At 39.8% G+C, this 16,747-nt stretch overlaps 1 protein-coding gene across 1 annotated transcript in view; it reads left to right on the top strand.

The window, feature by feature from the left end:
• The window catches only part of LOC106078483 (laminin subunit alpha-3-like), a 100,010-nt gene that overhangs the window by 70,589 nt on the left and 12,674 nt on the right, over positions 1-16,747 (top strand). The window contains exons 5-6 of the mRNA XM_056041038.1: positions 4,392-4,592; positions 10,512-10,673. Of these exons, the coding sequence (XP_055897013.1) occupies positions 4,392-4,592; positions 10,512-10,673 (363 nt within the window). The remainder of the gene's footprint in view (positions 1-4,391; positions 4,593-10,511; positions 10,674-16,747) is intronic.

Here is a 16,747-nt window from a genome sequence, read left to right on the forward strand (position 1 = left end):
ATTTTTTAAATCACTTATGCAAGCAGTTTTTTAAAGAGAAAAAGCCAATTAGTATGCATTATAAGTTAGACCTAATTTAAAACGAATAGTAATCTTGTAAACTGCATTTTCTTGAACATTTCTTGCAGAGTTTAATAACAAAACAATTACATCAATTATAAGACTTGTATATGATTTAATACTTGTGAATTATAATAACTTACAAATAAAAACATATATAAAAAAAAGCCCACAAAAGCGGCAAGGTGGTCCATAAAAGAGGCACATAAAGCCCAAAAAAAGAGGCAAAGAAAAAAGGCCCAAGGATTCCTATGATGATAAAGCTAAAATTGAATAGCGCAAATTCTGAGGTTTCCTTTAAAAAAAAGACTTCAGTTAGGCCATGAGAGGCGAGGTAGCTGAGCGGTAAAGCGCTTGGCTTCCGAACCGGGGGTCCCGAGTTCGAATCCTGGTGAAGACTGGGATTTTCAACTTCGGAATCCTTGGGCGCCTCTGAGTCCACCCAGCTCTAATGGGTACCTGACATTAGTTGGGGAAAAGTAAAGGCGGTTGGTCGTTGTGCTGGCTAAATGACACCCTCGTTAACTGTAGGCCACAATAACAGATGAACTTAACATCATCTGCCCTATAGACTACAAGGTCCGAAAGGGGAACTAGTTAGGCCAGGTTCACATCTAACTTTGCATTCACTTGCACCTAACCTTTGATCTGGACCGTTGGGGCACGACACAAGATCTGTCAACCTTCTTTCTCCATTCTTATCTCTCATTTGTCTTTGATATAATTTCATTCGGATGTTCTTTCTGAAAATATTGAAGCCTGCCTGGGTGGACCACTTCAGGGGCCGATTTTGAGTTTGTGTTTCCACACAAACTGTCTTTGTAACCTTGTTTATTTTTACCTTGTTTATTTTTACGGAAATGTTTTTTTTTTTTTTTTTTTTTTTTTTGAGGATTTGAATAAGAGGTTGACTCTTTACAAAACAATTAGATCAATTAGATATTCATTATAAGACATCAGTTAGGTCAGGTTCGCATTTAACTTTACATTTACTTTCACCTGTCCTTTGGTCTGCTGGGCTGCTGGAGCATCACACAAGATCTGTCAACATTCTTTCTCCATTCTTCTCTGTCATTTGTCTTTGATAGAATTTAATTCTGATGTTCTTTCTGAAAATATTGATACTTGCCTTTTTACCTGCCACGATGGACCCCTTAGGGGGCCGATTTTGAGTTTGTGTTTCCACACAAACTGTCTTTGTAACCTTGTTTCTTTTCTAAAAGCGAAAAATTTAACTATTAAAATCAACTATGCAAGTATTTTTTTTTTAAATACACCACTTTAACAACTATTCACTTTTAATAGTAACAAACACAGGATGCTATTGAATAAGGGAGGTGTTTATTTACCATATTTTTAACACAGTTATACCAACGGTTTTACATTTTTTTTGTCAAAAAATTATTTTTTTACAAATGCATTGCTAAGTTAAGTATGTGCTGTCACACTAACTACAACATATACAAAAAAAAATGATTACTTTTTTTAAGAGAAAAAAATCTATTTCATATGCATATAAGTGGAATATAATTTAAAACAACAATTAATTAGCAGTTGTTCATATTATCCAGTGAACAGCAGCACGCTCACAGAACCTAGGACATTTAAGTAAGGAATTTTGTTAATTTTTTTTTTTTTACGAAATTTTTTTTTTAGGCTTTGAATAAGAGCGAACAAATGCACAGATGGGTCGAACATTACTTCGAACTGTACTCCACAACAAGCTCAGTCTCTGCCTTAGCCCTTAACACTATCAACCAATTACCCACAATGAATGAACTAGAGGAAGCACCCATCCTGTTAGAACTCAACAAATCATTGACAGCATGGCTGCCGGCAAAGCGCCTGGATGTGACGGTATCCCCCCCCCCCCCCCAAAGAACTTCTGAAACAATGCACAACTACACTAAGCCAACCTCTACATGAACTGCTCTGCAAATGTTGGCAAGAAGGTGCTGTGCCACATTTTAGGCAAAGTCTTTGCTCGAGGGATTTTTCCCTGGCTACAAAAACTTGCTGATCGAGTATCCAGAATCACAGTGCGGCTTTCGCTCAGGGAGATCCACAATTGACATGATTTTCTCCATCCGCCAACTTCAGGAAAAGTGCAGACAGCAAAGAATGCCTTTTGACATTGCATTCAACAAACTGACAAAGGCATTTGGTCTAGTGAGCAGAGAGGGCATCTTTAAAATCTTACAGTTAATAGGCTATCCACCCTAGCTCCTAAATGTTATTGTCTCTTTCCACCAAAATATGATGGGTACAGTGCAGTTCAGCGGCGCCTGCTTCGAAAGTTTCACTATAAACAGTGGAGTCAAACAAGGATGTGTCCTGGTCCCAACCCTCTTTGGAATACTCTTTTTAATGCTAATCCTCCACGCGTTTGACTAATCCACCGAAGGCGTATATCTTCATTCCAGATTCGATGGCAAACTACTAAATATTATTAGACTGCGGCCAAAACTAAAACCAGAACCACCCTCATAAGAGATATGCTCTTCGCGGACGACGAAGCGGTAGTGGCACACTCACAAGAGGAGCTTCTGTCACTGATGTCCTGCTTCTCCAAGGTTTGCAAAGAGTATGGCCTAACCATTAGCACAAAGAAAACTAAACCATCCATCCTCCTTGACGATAACAAGCTAGTGTAGTAAACGAATTCTGTTACCTTAGATCTACAATCCAAGGTGACGTGTCACTAGAAGAGGATATCAAAAAACGCATAGGGAAGACCGCATCAACCTTCGCTAGACTCCGACCAAGAGTTTGGGAAAACCAGAAGCTCACTACGGCGGCCAAAATGGAGGTCTACAAGGCATGCGTTCTTAGCACGTTACTGTACGGCAGCGAGTCGTGGACAACCTACACAAAACAAGAGAGAAAATTAAACTCATTCCACTTGCGCTGCCTTCGAAGGACCTTAAAAATAACATGGAAAGAAGAGTGTGTAATACTGAGGTCCTCGCGAGAACGGATATTCCAAGCATCTTTACGGTCCTTAGGTAACACCGCCTTCGCTGGCTCTGACATGTTCGCCGGATGGAGGAAAATCGCATCCCAAAAATCATCCTGTACAAGCAACTTGCGTCTGGCTCAAGAAAAACTGGTCGCCCCCACCTCCGTTACGTTGATGTGATAAAAAGGGATTTAAAATATGTAAACATTGATACTGACAATTGGGAAGACATAACCTTAGACCACACTAGTTGGAGAGAGATGGTGACCAAGAAGGCAATAGGCGGCGAGAAAACGTGGGCCTCGATTCTTGTAGAAAAGCGTGCCACACGGAAAATGGCCAGCTCCTCTACCACCAAAGCGAAAGCCACCTTGACATGCAATATATGTGGACGGGAGTGTCTCTCAAAATAGGGCTCCATAGTCGTTTCAAGACTGAAAGAGGCCAACGAATATCTTTACAAAACAATTACATAATCATTATATAACATCAGTAAGGTCAAGTTCACATCTCACTTCACATCCGCTTTCATCTATCCCTTTATCTGCTGGACCGTTGGGGCACCACTGAACATCTGTCAACCTTCTTTCTCCATTCTTCTATGCCATTTGCCTTTGAAATAATTTCATTCTGATATTCTTTCAGAAAATATTGAAACCTGCCTTTTTACCTGCCTGGGTGGACCTCTTCCGGGCCGATTTTGAGTTTGTGTTTCCACACAAACTATTTTTTTAACCTTGTTATTGCGTATTTCCAGATGATAACCATACTCGCTATTTTCGTGTCCGTTTGCTTACAAAATACTCAAGATGCGTACTTGTAGGCAACTCTGCTTAGATCTAGAGAATATGTAGTTCTATTCAATCGGTTTTATTAATTTTTTAAATTTATTTCCTAGATGAAGATTTCCTGTGAAGAAATTAACACACACAACTGTAAAAAAAAAAAAAAAAAAAAAGAAGTTTACGTACCATGAATAGTACTGGAACAAAATAGCGAGATTTAAAAAAAAACTTTTTCGGGAAATGTAACCGCTGTCCTTGTGATTTGTTAAAAGAGCTTTAACTGTTTTATGTAAAAAAAAACAAAAAAAAAACAATTATTACAAGTTGTTTTTTTCGTCCACCGCAAGAGGGAGAATAAATTATGAATCAGTGATGTAGAATTTTAAATGTAATGATTTAGAGTATAGGATGTTCCGAAACCACTTGTGACACAAAGCTATAGATGTTCCGGTAATTATTTTTTTAAGCTCGGAACGTTTAACTTTATCTTCTATAATCTAATAATTAACTATATCTTAATTAAAACATGTTTGTATATATTTGTATGTTAAAGTCTGCTTCTACTATTTTTCTTTCTCTATATATAGTTTGCAACTGTGATTGGCATGGTTCCATACTAGCTGATATAAAGTGTAATGAAAAGCGCAATGCATGTGATTGTAAGCCTGGCTATTCTGGCCACTTTTGTCAGATATGTGCACCAGGCTTTTACAGAACTGCTTCTTTTTATCCGTGTCACAAATGTCCTTGTCAGCCACCAAGCGCTCAAACACGTAATTGTTCTGTATGTAAGTATAAGTCCTGTCATTTTTTTAGCATCTCCGAAAGGAAAAAGTTGAGTTGGTTTTGTTCTGTCTAAATGCCACGATTAGATCTGGAAAAAAAAAACGGGGGGGGGGGGTAATTTTTGTGTCATATGTTTAAGCCAGATTTAAACAAAGGGGAAGGGGAAATTACTATAATTAATTATAGGGTTTGAGTTTTTGTCTCATCGGCACAATTTAGGCCATGTCGTGCCCGTAATCCTTCAAGGATTAATTACTCTCCCTTCGTATCACCAGGGCTAAATTCCATTACAGTTAAATCATTAAAAGCAAGGTCTATTCACAGTTAAAATAGTAAAGTTAGTAAAAATGTAATAATTTAGTAAAAAATCTTTTGTAAATATTATATGTTCACAATTTTACAATTCAAATCTTCGTAGACAAACCCACCTCCCGGATAAAGCCCAGTACTTTCCAAGGGTCGACACTATTAAACAGTGTTTTGAAGTTGTGCGCTCTAAAAAATGTTCCCCTAATATCTTGGTATCTGGGACAATCAATGAGGATATGTTCCACAGTGAGACGAGAGTCACAGTACTCACAAAGTGGGGGCTCCTCTCTCTTCAGCACAAAGGAGTGCGTGATGTAGGTGTGGCCAATCCTAAATCTGGACATGGTCGTGCTATCACGCCTTGTCAGACCCTTAGATGTGGGCCGCCACCTGACATCCGCCACAACCTGTCTGAGTTTGTTGTGGGTCTCAGCCTCCCACCGATCCTGCCACTCTCGATAGGTGGCAAAGGCAATACTTTGTCTCAGTTCCAAGAAGGGAATTCGGGTTCCTGACACCGCTTGATTTAGGGCTCTCTTTGCTTCTCTGCGGTTTCGTTTCCTTCTATGCCCACATGGGAGGGGATCCAGATGAAGGTGACATCCCTATGGTCAGCTGTAATTTGGTCCAACAGCTTTAGGCTCTTGTGTACCAATGGAATGTCAGTCTTCATCAGTCCCAAAGCTTGCAATGCAGATTTGGAGTCGGAGCATTTGATAAATTTTCTCCTTTCTGATGCTTTGACAGCCATAAGTGTAAGCGATATTGCTTGTAATTCGGCCTTAAAGATGGAGCATCCATCGGGGAGTCTACGGGAGATTGTTTTGTTCCCAAAGGAGCAGGCACACGCGACCTTTCCATCCATTTTGGATTATGTGCTACTGAATTTAATGTGTGGTTGAAATAAAGTCCGAAATTGGAATATTAAAAGACGTATGAAGAATTCATCTGGATTGGAAAACAAGAGCGTCCGGCTACAAAAACATTTGACAAGGAAGTCGTTGCTATGATTAATGTAAAGAAAAAAAAAACAATTGAAGGAGATACTGCACGGACTGTTTCTATTAAAGCAGAAATTTTGTGGCCATATTAACAACGAGTTTATAGAATTAAGAAGTTCCATGAGATATTGCAAATGTTATGTAGGTAAAACTCATAACTTAAAGTACATCTGTAATGTTAAAAAGTTTATAAATGTTTTAGCAAACGACGTAAAAGATATTAGAGTCATAATGACTGTACTCACCTTTGTATTTTGTTCGACAACACACCTGATATTGCACACCAGACATAGCATACATGACATAGCATACTTGTCATAGCACACACTGTTATAAGATTTTGAAGGAGAAATAAAGCTAATGAGATCAACCGATAGCAATGTTTTTTGTTTGGTGTAATGCACAAATTGTAAGAAATTTCTATACGGACAATTAAAGATTATTATTATTGTTATAAACCTGGTGGTGGCACAGAGAGGGGTAGTGGTGTGAGTGTAGTCAGCCGACGCAAATCGCCCCAGGCCAGCGCTAGACGAGTGGTCAACCGTGACGAGTTACGACGATCGGCCGAGACGAGTTAACAACATGAAGGTTCGAGTAGGATCGGCGTCGTGAACAGAGCTCATTAGCGTCACGAGAGTTGTAGTCATCTGACCACCTAGAAACGTCGAGCGGCGTTCTGTCCGGTTCTAGAAGGCCAGTAGGGACCCTATATAAAGAGCGGAGGTGTCGCAGGCAAGACGGTTCAGAAAGCGGGTTTACGACAGGAGTTCAGAACAGGGTCGACTACAGCACAGTTCAACGGTGTGGTCCTGTACGGAGCATTACGACGGTTCAGTGCGGAGTACTATCAAGTACAGTTGAGACGGCTGGCGTCTTGATCTTGGTCTGTGATCGAGTCCGACACAACGAGCCTAGTGTGTGAAGTCAGTCCTGAACTGTTGAACCCAGTGCAAGCCCGGAACGAGACGGAGAGACCAGTGCAAGACTTGATACGGCGGAACGGTGTTATCGGAGAGATATTTGTTATCGCAGAGCTATTTGTACTGTTCTACGTGCTGCCAATTGTACAGTATTGGCTGTTATTTATGGACATTAAACCTTTACGTTATTTTGGAGCCCTGACTTGTCAAGTTCTTTAAGTTGGTGGTGTATGGTGCAGTTTGCAGAGAGCCTGGATAGTGAGATTCGTAACAACTGGTGTCAGAAGTGGGATCGGATCGGAATCGGATTGGATCGGATCTACTATGGCTCGTCTGAAACTGCTGTACGAACTTGAATTTAGAGAACTGAAAGAAGAACTCCGTGGACGAAGGCTGAAGACATATGGTAACAAGGAAACTTTACAAGCACGCCTCCGAGAAGACATGTTGGAAGAAGAAGAAGATCCGGACACGTATCTGTTTGAAGTCGCACCAGACTTGGGAGAGCTCTTAAACTCTGTACTAGACGAGATGAGTATAACATTGAAGAAGTCCACCGAGGAATTCTGTAGAGAGATTAAAAAGATGTGTACCTCAGCGAAAGAAGTGACGAGCCCCGTGGTGAAAACGATGGACGTTGTAGAAGAAACCCTGTGCGAGGAAAGAGACTCGAAAGATAAAGGAGCTGCGCCATCGTTAAACAATGATCTACTACCCACCCAAAACAATGAAGAAATATGCGGTAACAACGGCAATGCTGATGAAGATGGTGCTGCCTGTGAATCCAAAAACAAGGAGTACAGACCTGAGAATCAGAAAGAGAGCAAGGAAGAGACAAGAAAATCGGTCTATAGTCCAACAGAAGCTTATGATGCAGCTGTACCTGATATGAGAAGCTCAAACAGCAAGACAGGTCAAGAGAATCCAAGGAAGCCTGACGTTAGTCCAGCTGCCAAGACTGGAGAGGAAAGCCCTGATGGTGGTCAAGAGAATCCAAGACAGCCTGACGTTGACTTTGATGGACATTTGCAAGATGAAAGTCATCGACCAGGTCTGAAACCAACAAGCGATTGGCCCGATACTGAGACGAGAGAGAGAGGTCCTGATGACGGTGAAGAAAGCCGATTGGAGCCTGAGGCCGAAGACGAAGTGGAGTGTTACCAACCTGCCCCAAGAGCATGTCCTCCAGACACGGCTGAAAATGATGACTTGTCCCACCATTCCCTGTCCTATGGATTTGAAACCCATCCCAACCCTTCTCCGCAAAGCCCTATGACGTCACCTCTTTGGCCAACGATCTTGGTATCCCCAGCCCTTACATCCTATACTTCTCCATGTGTCAGGTGGCTGCCCTCAATACCGAACGACAAGAGAGCGACGCGACCACGACATCACTGCAGTCACATGAAGGCCAACTGGCGGAGAAGAAGAAGGCTACTTTTGTTGAATGCAAGATGGATGACGATGCAACCTCGATATCACTGCAGCCACATGAAGACCAACTGGCGGAGAAGAAGAAGAAGGCGACTTTTGCTGAGTGCAATATGGATGACCATGCGATCACGAGGTCGATACAACCAGATGAAGGCTAACTGGAGGAAAAGAAGAAAACGTTTTCTGAGCTCAACGTGGATGGCGATGAAAGCACGACGGCGAAGCAACCAGGTTAAGGCCAACTGGAGGAAGAGAAGGAAGCGACCATTGCTGACTGCAACATGGATGGCTCCATCAAGCTCAAGAGGCAAGCCAACTGCCACTGATCGCCCCCCGCCTGCAGCGATGAAACTTTACAGCCAATGTCATGATGTTGATTCTGTCCGGGACGGACAGATCTAAGGAGGGGGCAGTGTTATAAACCTGGTGGTGGCACAGAGAGGGGTAGTGGTGTGAGTGTAGTCAGCCGACGCAAATCGCCCCAGGCCAGCGCTAGACGAGTGGTCAACCGTGACGAGTTACGACTATCGGCCGAGACGAGTTAACAACATGAAGGTTCGAGTAGGATCGGCGTCGTGAACAGAGCTCATTAGCGTCACGAGAGTTGTAGTCATCTGACCACCTAGAAACGTCGAGCGGCGTTCTGTCCGGTTCTAGAAGGCCAGTAGGGACCCTATATAAAGAGCGGAGGTGTCGCAGGCAAGACGGTTCAGAAAGCGGGTTTACGACAGGAGTTCAGAACAGGGTCGACTACAGCACAGTTCAACGGTGTGGTCCTGTACGGAGCATTACGACGGTTCAGTGCGGAGTACTATCAAGTACAGTTGAGACGGCTGGCGTCTTGATCTTGGTCTGTGATCGAGTCCGACACAACGAGCCTAGTGTGTGAAGTCAGTCCTGAACTGTTGAACCCAGTGCAAGCCCGGAACGAGACGGAGAGACCAGTGCAAGACTTGATACGGCGGAACGGTGTTATCGGAGAGATATTTGTTATCGCAGAGCTATTTGTACTGTTCTACGTGCTGCCAATTGTACAGTATTGGCTGTTATTTATGGACATTAAACCTTTACGTTATTTTGGAGCCCTGACTTGTCAAGTTCTTTAAGTTGGTGGTGTATGGTGCAGTTTGCAGAGAGCCTGGATAGTGAGATTCGTAACATTATTATTATTATTATTATTATTATTAATATCTTTAAATGTATAGAAATCTTGAATTGATATGGAATTCAGGGGTATGAAAATGCAGTTTCAATGCCCATAGAGGAGTACAGGAAATTATTAAGAACTAACAGAAAAGCTATTTAATAGATGTGTATAAAATTAACTTAATCTATGTGATCAACATTCTTTTTCAGAAAATGCTTTTTGCCTAGCATTTTATGGTACAATTGAAATACTTTTTGGTTCTGAAATTATAGCCAATATAGGCGCAGCTTAAGATCTTTTATTTTACCTATCTTTAGTTTTGGGGTAAGATGTACTAGAAGGCCAAAGATACACAAGAGTAGGCCTATCTTTAAAATATTGACAGTTTGGTGACTAATTAAACCTTTTCTTTAACAAAAGTATAACACTTTAGCGCAAAGTATTATAAAAAAAAGAGGGGGGGGGGGGCTCTTAAAAAAAAAGCACTGTGATTATGAAGAAAAAAAAATTTAAACAAAGAAGGAATTGTCTGGTGAGCTATCACAAGATTCCGAACATACTATTTAAGAAGAGAAAAAGATTCATTCTTACGTGCATGGATTGTTTTTTAATGCAGAGCTTCAACTCCTACTGGAAGCAATTATTGATGTAGCAGATACATTTGAAGCGATCTAACCAGAAATTCTTTAGTTCAATAACCGACGAAGTATTGTAGATGTCAGTTTCAAAATATTGACTAATATGATTTTCCAAAAGGCGACATTCAAACAGAAATACCATGTATGAGAAGAGATCTATAGGCAGTAAACGTTATTCTTAAAGAAAATAAGAAATGGATAGTTCACGATTCATATGTCAGTAAGACCTTAAAGAATATCTCTAAATCATTTAACAAAGCATTCAACCGTTTCATATTTAGAGCCTACTAGATTTGAAGTACCAAAAGTGTGTTTAGATTGTTAATGAGCATACCATTTGATTGAAGGATGCATATACAAAAAATGGTATTATAAGAAATAATATAGGCCCCCTATACCAATTTTCAACGCATTGAAACCATTTTTATTTTTGATATTATTTTAATACTGTTATGCACACTATTAACAGATGAAGGTTTCCTTCAATGTGAAAAATGTCAGTTAGGTTACACTGGTAACTTGTGTCATACTTGTGACAATGGATTCTATAGATATGGTAAACATTGCATTCCTTGTCGATGCAATGGAAACTCTATGAAAAATGCAACAAATATTTGTCATCCAATAACTGGTAAGTTTTTTTTTTTTTTTTTTTTTAAGTATGTCTTATTTCATTTTATTTCTACGTTTTGTAAGAAAGACTTGAAGACTTTTTAACATAAACATTATTCACTTTCTTTACCACTGGGGGACGGTGGCTGAGTGGGCGCTTGGCTTCCGAACCTGGGGTCCTGGGTTTGAATCTCAGTGAAGACAAGGATTATTAAAGTTTAGGATTTTTAGGGCGCCCCTGAGGCCACCAACTCTAATGGGTACCTGATTTTAGTTGGGGAAAGTAAAGGCGGTTGGTCGTTGTGCTGGCCACATGACAGCCTGCTCGTTAACCTTTAGCAAAAAGAAACAGATTACCTTAATATCACCTGTCCTATAGAAAGGAAAAAGGAAACCTTACTCTTTACTTTTATTCCTTACCACATGAAACATAAATACACAAAAGGGGATAATTTTTTGTACTCTGAGGAGTCGTTAAATTTGGCGAATGTGTTGTTAAAGAATTGATGCCAGTAAATGTCCCATTCATATAGTAATGAGTGCTGATATATGTGTTTTAGTTAACGACCCTCCTAAAGGCATCCTATAAGTTTAAAATAGTCTTTTCACTTAGGCGTATTTAATGCTGTGGGACACAATCTCGAATATCCTCTTTTTGATTTTGTTCGGCAGACATCGCTTTGAAGTTGCAGTCTTTAGTTAGTTAGGATTCTTCATGTCTGCATTTCTGTGTCTACACTCTGACTTATTCATCTTTAAATTTCTCGCTTGTGCTGGAAAATTTAACCTGTTATTACTTCCTTTATGCCCAGAAAAAGTAAGCACCTTTCATGATCGAAACGACATCAGTTAATTTTCCCGTAAAGGATTTCTTATTCACAGTTTCGTCCCAGTACGTTTTATTAAAGCCGAAACTCACAATGCTTTTGTAATATTTACAATGTCTATTGCGATCTTTACAAAAACATAACATTGATTACATTAAACCTCAGCTAAAAAAAAAATTAAAAAATAAAAGTATGGACGGCCATTGCCGGGAATCGACTGAACTTTGGGCTGCCCATCACACCGTCATCCAAGATAGTCCAGAAGGTGGGCTCTGGCACTGTTCGAGACTAGACTTTGAGGGAATGTTGATATTAAAGAAACAATGAGCTCACGAAGAAGCAGTGCTAAAGGCGGACTGTTATTGCGAGTTTGTGATGCCCTGTAAATAAACACCTTTCCTCGATAAGTTGCCTCCCTTAGATTATTATAATAGATTATGCTTGCGAAGGCCACTGATCAGAAAGATGTTTTATTAGCGATCCCCAAAAGGGTAATAGCCGCTATAAGTTTTGTTTGGTCTATTTGTACGTACGTCCGTCCCATTTAGATCTCAGAAACTAGAAAAGAAAGTGAACCATTTAATTTTTCAAATAATCTATGCAGGCCATGGGCATAGCCAGGATTTTTTTCGGGGGTGTTTCCCGGAGCGGAAAAAATGTATATATATATATATATATATATATATATATATATATATATATATATGTATATATATATATATATATATATATATATATATATATATATATATGTGTGTGTGTGTTTGTGTGTGTACATAATTAATCTGACCCTTTCGGAAGACGTTTATTGTGTCCTACAATAGGTTCTTCCTGGAATTAGTGGAAAACTTTTAGACTCCCCAACAAAATGCATATTCTAAGGTATCTACAGTGCATTATCTAGCTATTAAAAAGTTTTATTTCAAAAACCTAATGTGCTATAGTTACTGACTTAGACCCTCTCGCGCCGTTCGGCGCATTTTCCGGCAAGCTGTTTCCGCAACTCTTATTATGCGTAATTCATTTTGTCGGAGAACATGTCCCGCAAAACCTCATGCGACGCTCTGTCACAACCTTACTAAGGGTTCGACTCCCAGTTCGGCATATGATTTCTTTGATTTAGACCCGATCTCTATAACTGACTCCTAAAATCTGTCTTAGACATCTTTGTTGAGCCACATTTAATGATTTTCAATTTCGGCAGAAGACTATTCACACTTTATTAATGGTAGAAATTTGTAACCTCTCTTGACTACGCTCTTGGAATTACATGCCTGTATTTCGCTTTAGATTTTATATCGAAAAGGAAAGTTTTATCGTCAAAATCATTATTTGAGGGGTTTTAAACTAAAAAATCTCTGGAGTTTTTTTGTTTTGTTTTTTTTTAAATTCAAAACCTCATTTAGCTAAGGTCATAGAATTTGGTTAGTTTGCTTTAAAGTAATATTGAAGAGAGAGGTTTTTAACTCAAAACGCTCTGTAGGGGAATTTTAAACTCAAAACCATCTGGAGGGGTTTTAAACTTTAAAGAAAAAACCATCTGGAGGAGGGGGATTTAAACACCTTTGGCTACGCTCATAGAATTTGCTTTTTTTTATATTGAGAGGGGGTTTATCGTAATTTTTGGAGACGGTTTTAAAGTTAAAATCTTCCTTAGCTGTTTTCTTGGAATTTGGGATTGTCGTTTGCATTTTTTTTAGTTTTGTTTATAGAAGAGGGGGATTTAACTGCAAAACCCTGTAGGGGGTTTGAACCCCACCAACCCCCTGGCTACGCCCATGATATATATATATATATATGTGTGTGTGTGTGTGATGTCTTTACATAATTAATTTTTATTACATTCTGACCCTTCATTCTTTCGGAAGATGTTTTTTTGTGCCCTAGAATATGTCTTCCTGAAGTTAGTGGAAAAATCGTAGACTCCCCGCCCTTGCCAGCAAGGGAATCTGGGGAGCGCTGGGAGCGCCGTTCGGCGCATTTGGCGACAAGCTGTTTCCACAAAAATCTGTCACTGGCAATGTCTGAAGCCTCTTCCCACCTGCTCTGAGTACCTCCGTGAAAGTGTGGCGCCAAGTTGTACTAGGATGTCATCGCAACTTTTATTATGCGTAATTCATTTTGTCCTGCAAACCTCATGCGACGCTCTTTCACAACTTTACTAAGGGGTCGGCATAGGATTTCCAATATTTAGACCCGATCTCTATAATTGACTCCTAAAATCTGTCTTAGCCATCTTTGTTGAGCCACATTTAGTGTTTTTCAATTTTGGCACTTCACTGCACTTAATTTATGGAGCCTAGCCACTGGTAGAAATGTGTAGCCTCTTGGAATTAGTTTTATCGTCAGGGATTTTAAACTAAAAAATCTTTGGAGTTCTTTTTCTTTTTTTTTTAAATTCAAAATTTCATTTAGATAAGGTCATAGAATTTGGTGACTGTTGCTTGCTTTAGAATAATATTGAAGAGAGAGGTTTTCAACCTCAAAACTCTCTGTTGGTGGATTTCAAACTCAAAACTATCTGGAGGGGTTTTAAACTTTAAAAAAAAGCCACCTGAACTCACCCCCCCCCCCCATTGGATTGGCTACGCTCAAAGATTTTTAGTGTGTAATTTGCTTTTTTTTATATTGAAAAGGTAATATTTAGCTTCAAACCTCGCTGAAACGAAAAAAAAAAGGGGGGGGGGGCTTAAACTCAAAATCCCTTTGGCTACGCTCAAAGAATTTTGAGTTTGTAATTTGCATTCTTTATATTGAAGAGGGGGGTTATCGTAATTTTTGGAGGGGGTTTTAAAATCAAAATCTTGTGTTCTTGGAATTTGGGGATTGTCGTTTGTTTTGTTTTATAGAAGAGGGGGGATTTAACTGCAAAACCCCCTGGTAGGGGGTTTTAAACTCAAAATCCCCTTGGCTGTGTTGAGGAAAGTGATGGTTCAGTATTAAAATCTCACCTACAATAAACGAAATGAAAGCAAACAATCAAATCAGACACTAAATTCCGACACACCCCCTGCAGGAGGATTTCATTGGGGGGGGGGCGCAACACCCCCTCTTGACTATACCAGTGATATAGGTAAATAAAAAAAAAAGAAACCACTTTTAAATGAAAAAATTCAAGTGATTTAAAAAAGGTCACAGACTTCTATATTAATAACTCAAAATTCATTTATAGATTCGCGCACTGGTACAAAAAATGTGCATCTAAGGTCACAATGGATAAAGTATCAATAGATCATTATAAAATATATTTTCCATTTATTAACTAACTCATTTAACTGATTTAAATGTAGCTTAAAAAAAAAAAAGAATTTTGATACGAACTTCGCTTTAGTTGTTAGTTAAAATAAAAAGAACTACTTTTTTAAATCGAGCAGTTTTGACATATTCTCATTATACACAAAACCGAATGACGGACTTGGACTTTGCCGATGACTTTGCACTACTAGGGGCTACAAATAAATTCATAAAAGAAATGACGGACAGCCTAGATAGAGAGGCATCCAAAATTGGCCTCCGCATAAACTTGGATTAGACTAAAAATTTTGCGAGTGGGATATAAGGCAAAGGGTGCCCCCATCAGACTTGGCGAGTCAAAGCTTGAAGAGTTGGACTAGTTCACTTACCTTGGCAGCATCATAACAAATGATGGGGATGCCTACCATGATGTAGCGTGCCGAATAGGAAAGGCAGGGATCATTTTTCAAAGGCTGCAGCCTATTTGGACAAGCCAAGCCATTGGACTCGAGACAAAAATACACTTTTCTCAACACAATCGTCATTCCAACTGCAACATATGCATGTGAGACATGAAAGTCATCTGTCATAATTGAGAAAATGACTAAATGTAGCTCAACAAAAATGGCTGAGACGGATTTTGGGAGTCAGTTACACAGATCGGGTCTCTAACAAGGAAATCCTTTTTCCGAACTGGGAGTCGAACACTTAGTGAGGTTGTGACAGAGCGTCGCATGAGGTTTGTGAGACAGGTTCTTCGACAAAATGAACTACGCATACCAAGAGTTGAAATTACTTGGAGGCTAATACGAGGAAAGCGCAAACAGGGACGTCATCGTATAACTTGGCGCCACACCTTCATGGAGAACCTCAAAACAGTGGACACCAGGTGGGAGGAGGCTTCAGACATTGCCAATGACAGATCTTTTATGGCGCATGGGGACCTTAGTCTAAGTCATTATACACTTGACAACAATCTCAATTAGACTAATAGAGGCCAGATTTACATTTAAATGTATTAATAATTTAAACAAAAGTTACATCTTTAAATTAAAAGACAATCGTGTATCTTCTTACAGCTTATGGGTGCAGATTTATTTATTGTGTAAACAGTAGTATCACATTAAGATGTGAATCGGATGCGAACAGCATAGTGCACTTTTAACCCGCCTACTAATCCTGATCATAACATCGGCCTAGATCTAGAACTAGTAATTATAAGATTAAACTTATAAAATCATACGAATTCTAGTCAAGATCAACCTGAGTTAGAGGCCCACACGAGAAACCGGTTAGTTTTGCGGGCTCTTTTTTTTTTTTAATTTCCTAGCCCGTCTACTCCAATATATTAATGAAAATTGTTGGGCAGAGGTACATATCAGGGAGCAGTTGTGACACTAAAGGGGTGTGGTCAGCACCGTGTGACACCCTTTTAGGGGTGACACCCTAAGTTGGACAAATTATATCTTTTGCAAAAGCAGATATGTTACACATTTAATAATAATAAAAGCTCTAGACATGGGCGTAGCCAGGGGGGGTTCTTGGGGTTCAAACCCCCCCCCCCCCCCCCCGAAATGAAATCCCCCCCGGTGGGGGGGGGGTGTCGGAGTTTAGTGACTGATCTTTTGCTTTAATTTTGTTTATTTAGGTGAAATTTTAATACTAAACCATCACTTGCCCTAGCACAGCCAAAGGGATTTTGAGTTTAAAAACCCCTACCAGGGGGTTTTGAGTTTGAAACTCCTACCAAGGGGTTTTGAGTTTGAAACCCCATACCAGGGGGTTTTGAATTTAAAACCCCCTACCAGGGGTTTTGAATTTAAAACCCCTTACCAGACCCCCTACCAGGGGTTTTGAGTTTGAAACCCCCTACCAGGGGTTTTGAGTTTGAAACCCCCTACCAGGGGTTTTGATTTTAAATTCCCCTCTTGTATAAAAAAAAATGCAAACGACAATCCCAAAATTCCAAGAGCACACCTAAGAAAGATTTTGATTTTAAACCCCTCTCCAAAATTTTCGATAAAATCCTCTT

Source organism: Biomphalaria glabrata, chromosome 9 (assembly GCF_947242115.1).
Source record: "Biomphalaria glabrata chromosome 9, xgBioGlab47.1, whole genome shotgun sequence".
In the NCBI taxonomy this organism is placed as follows: domain Eukaryota; kingdom Metazoa; phylum Mollusca; class Gastropoda; family Planorbidae; genus Biomphalaria; species Biomphalaria glabrata.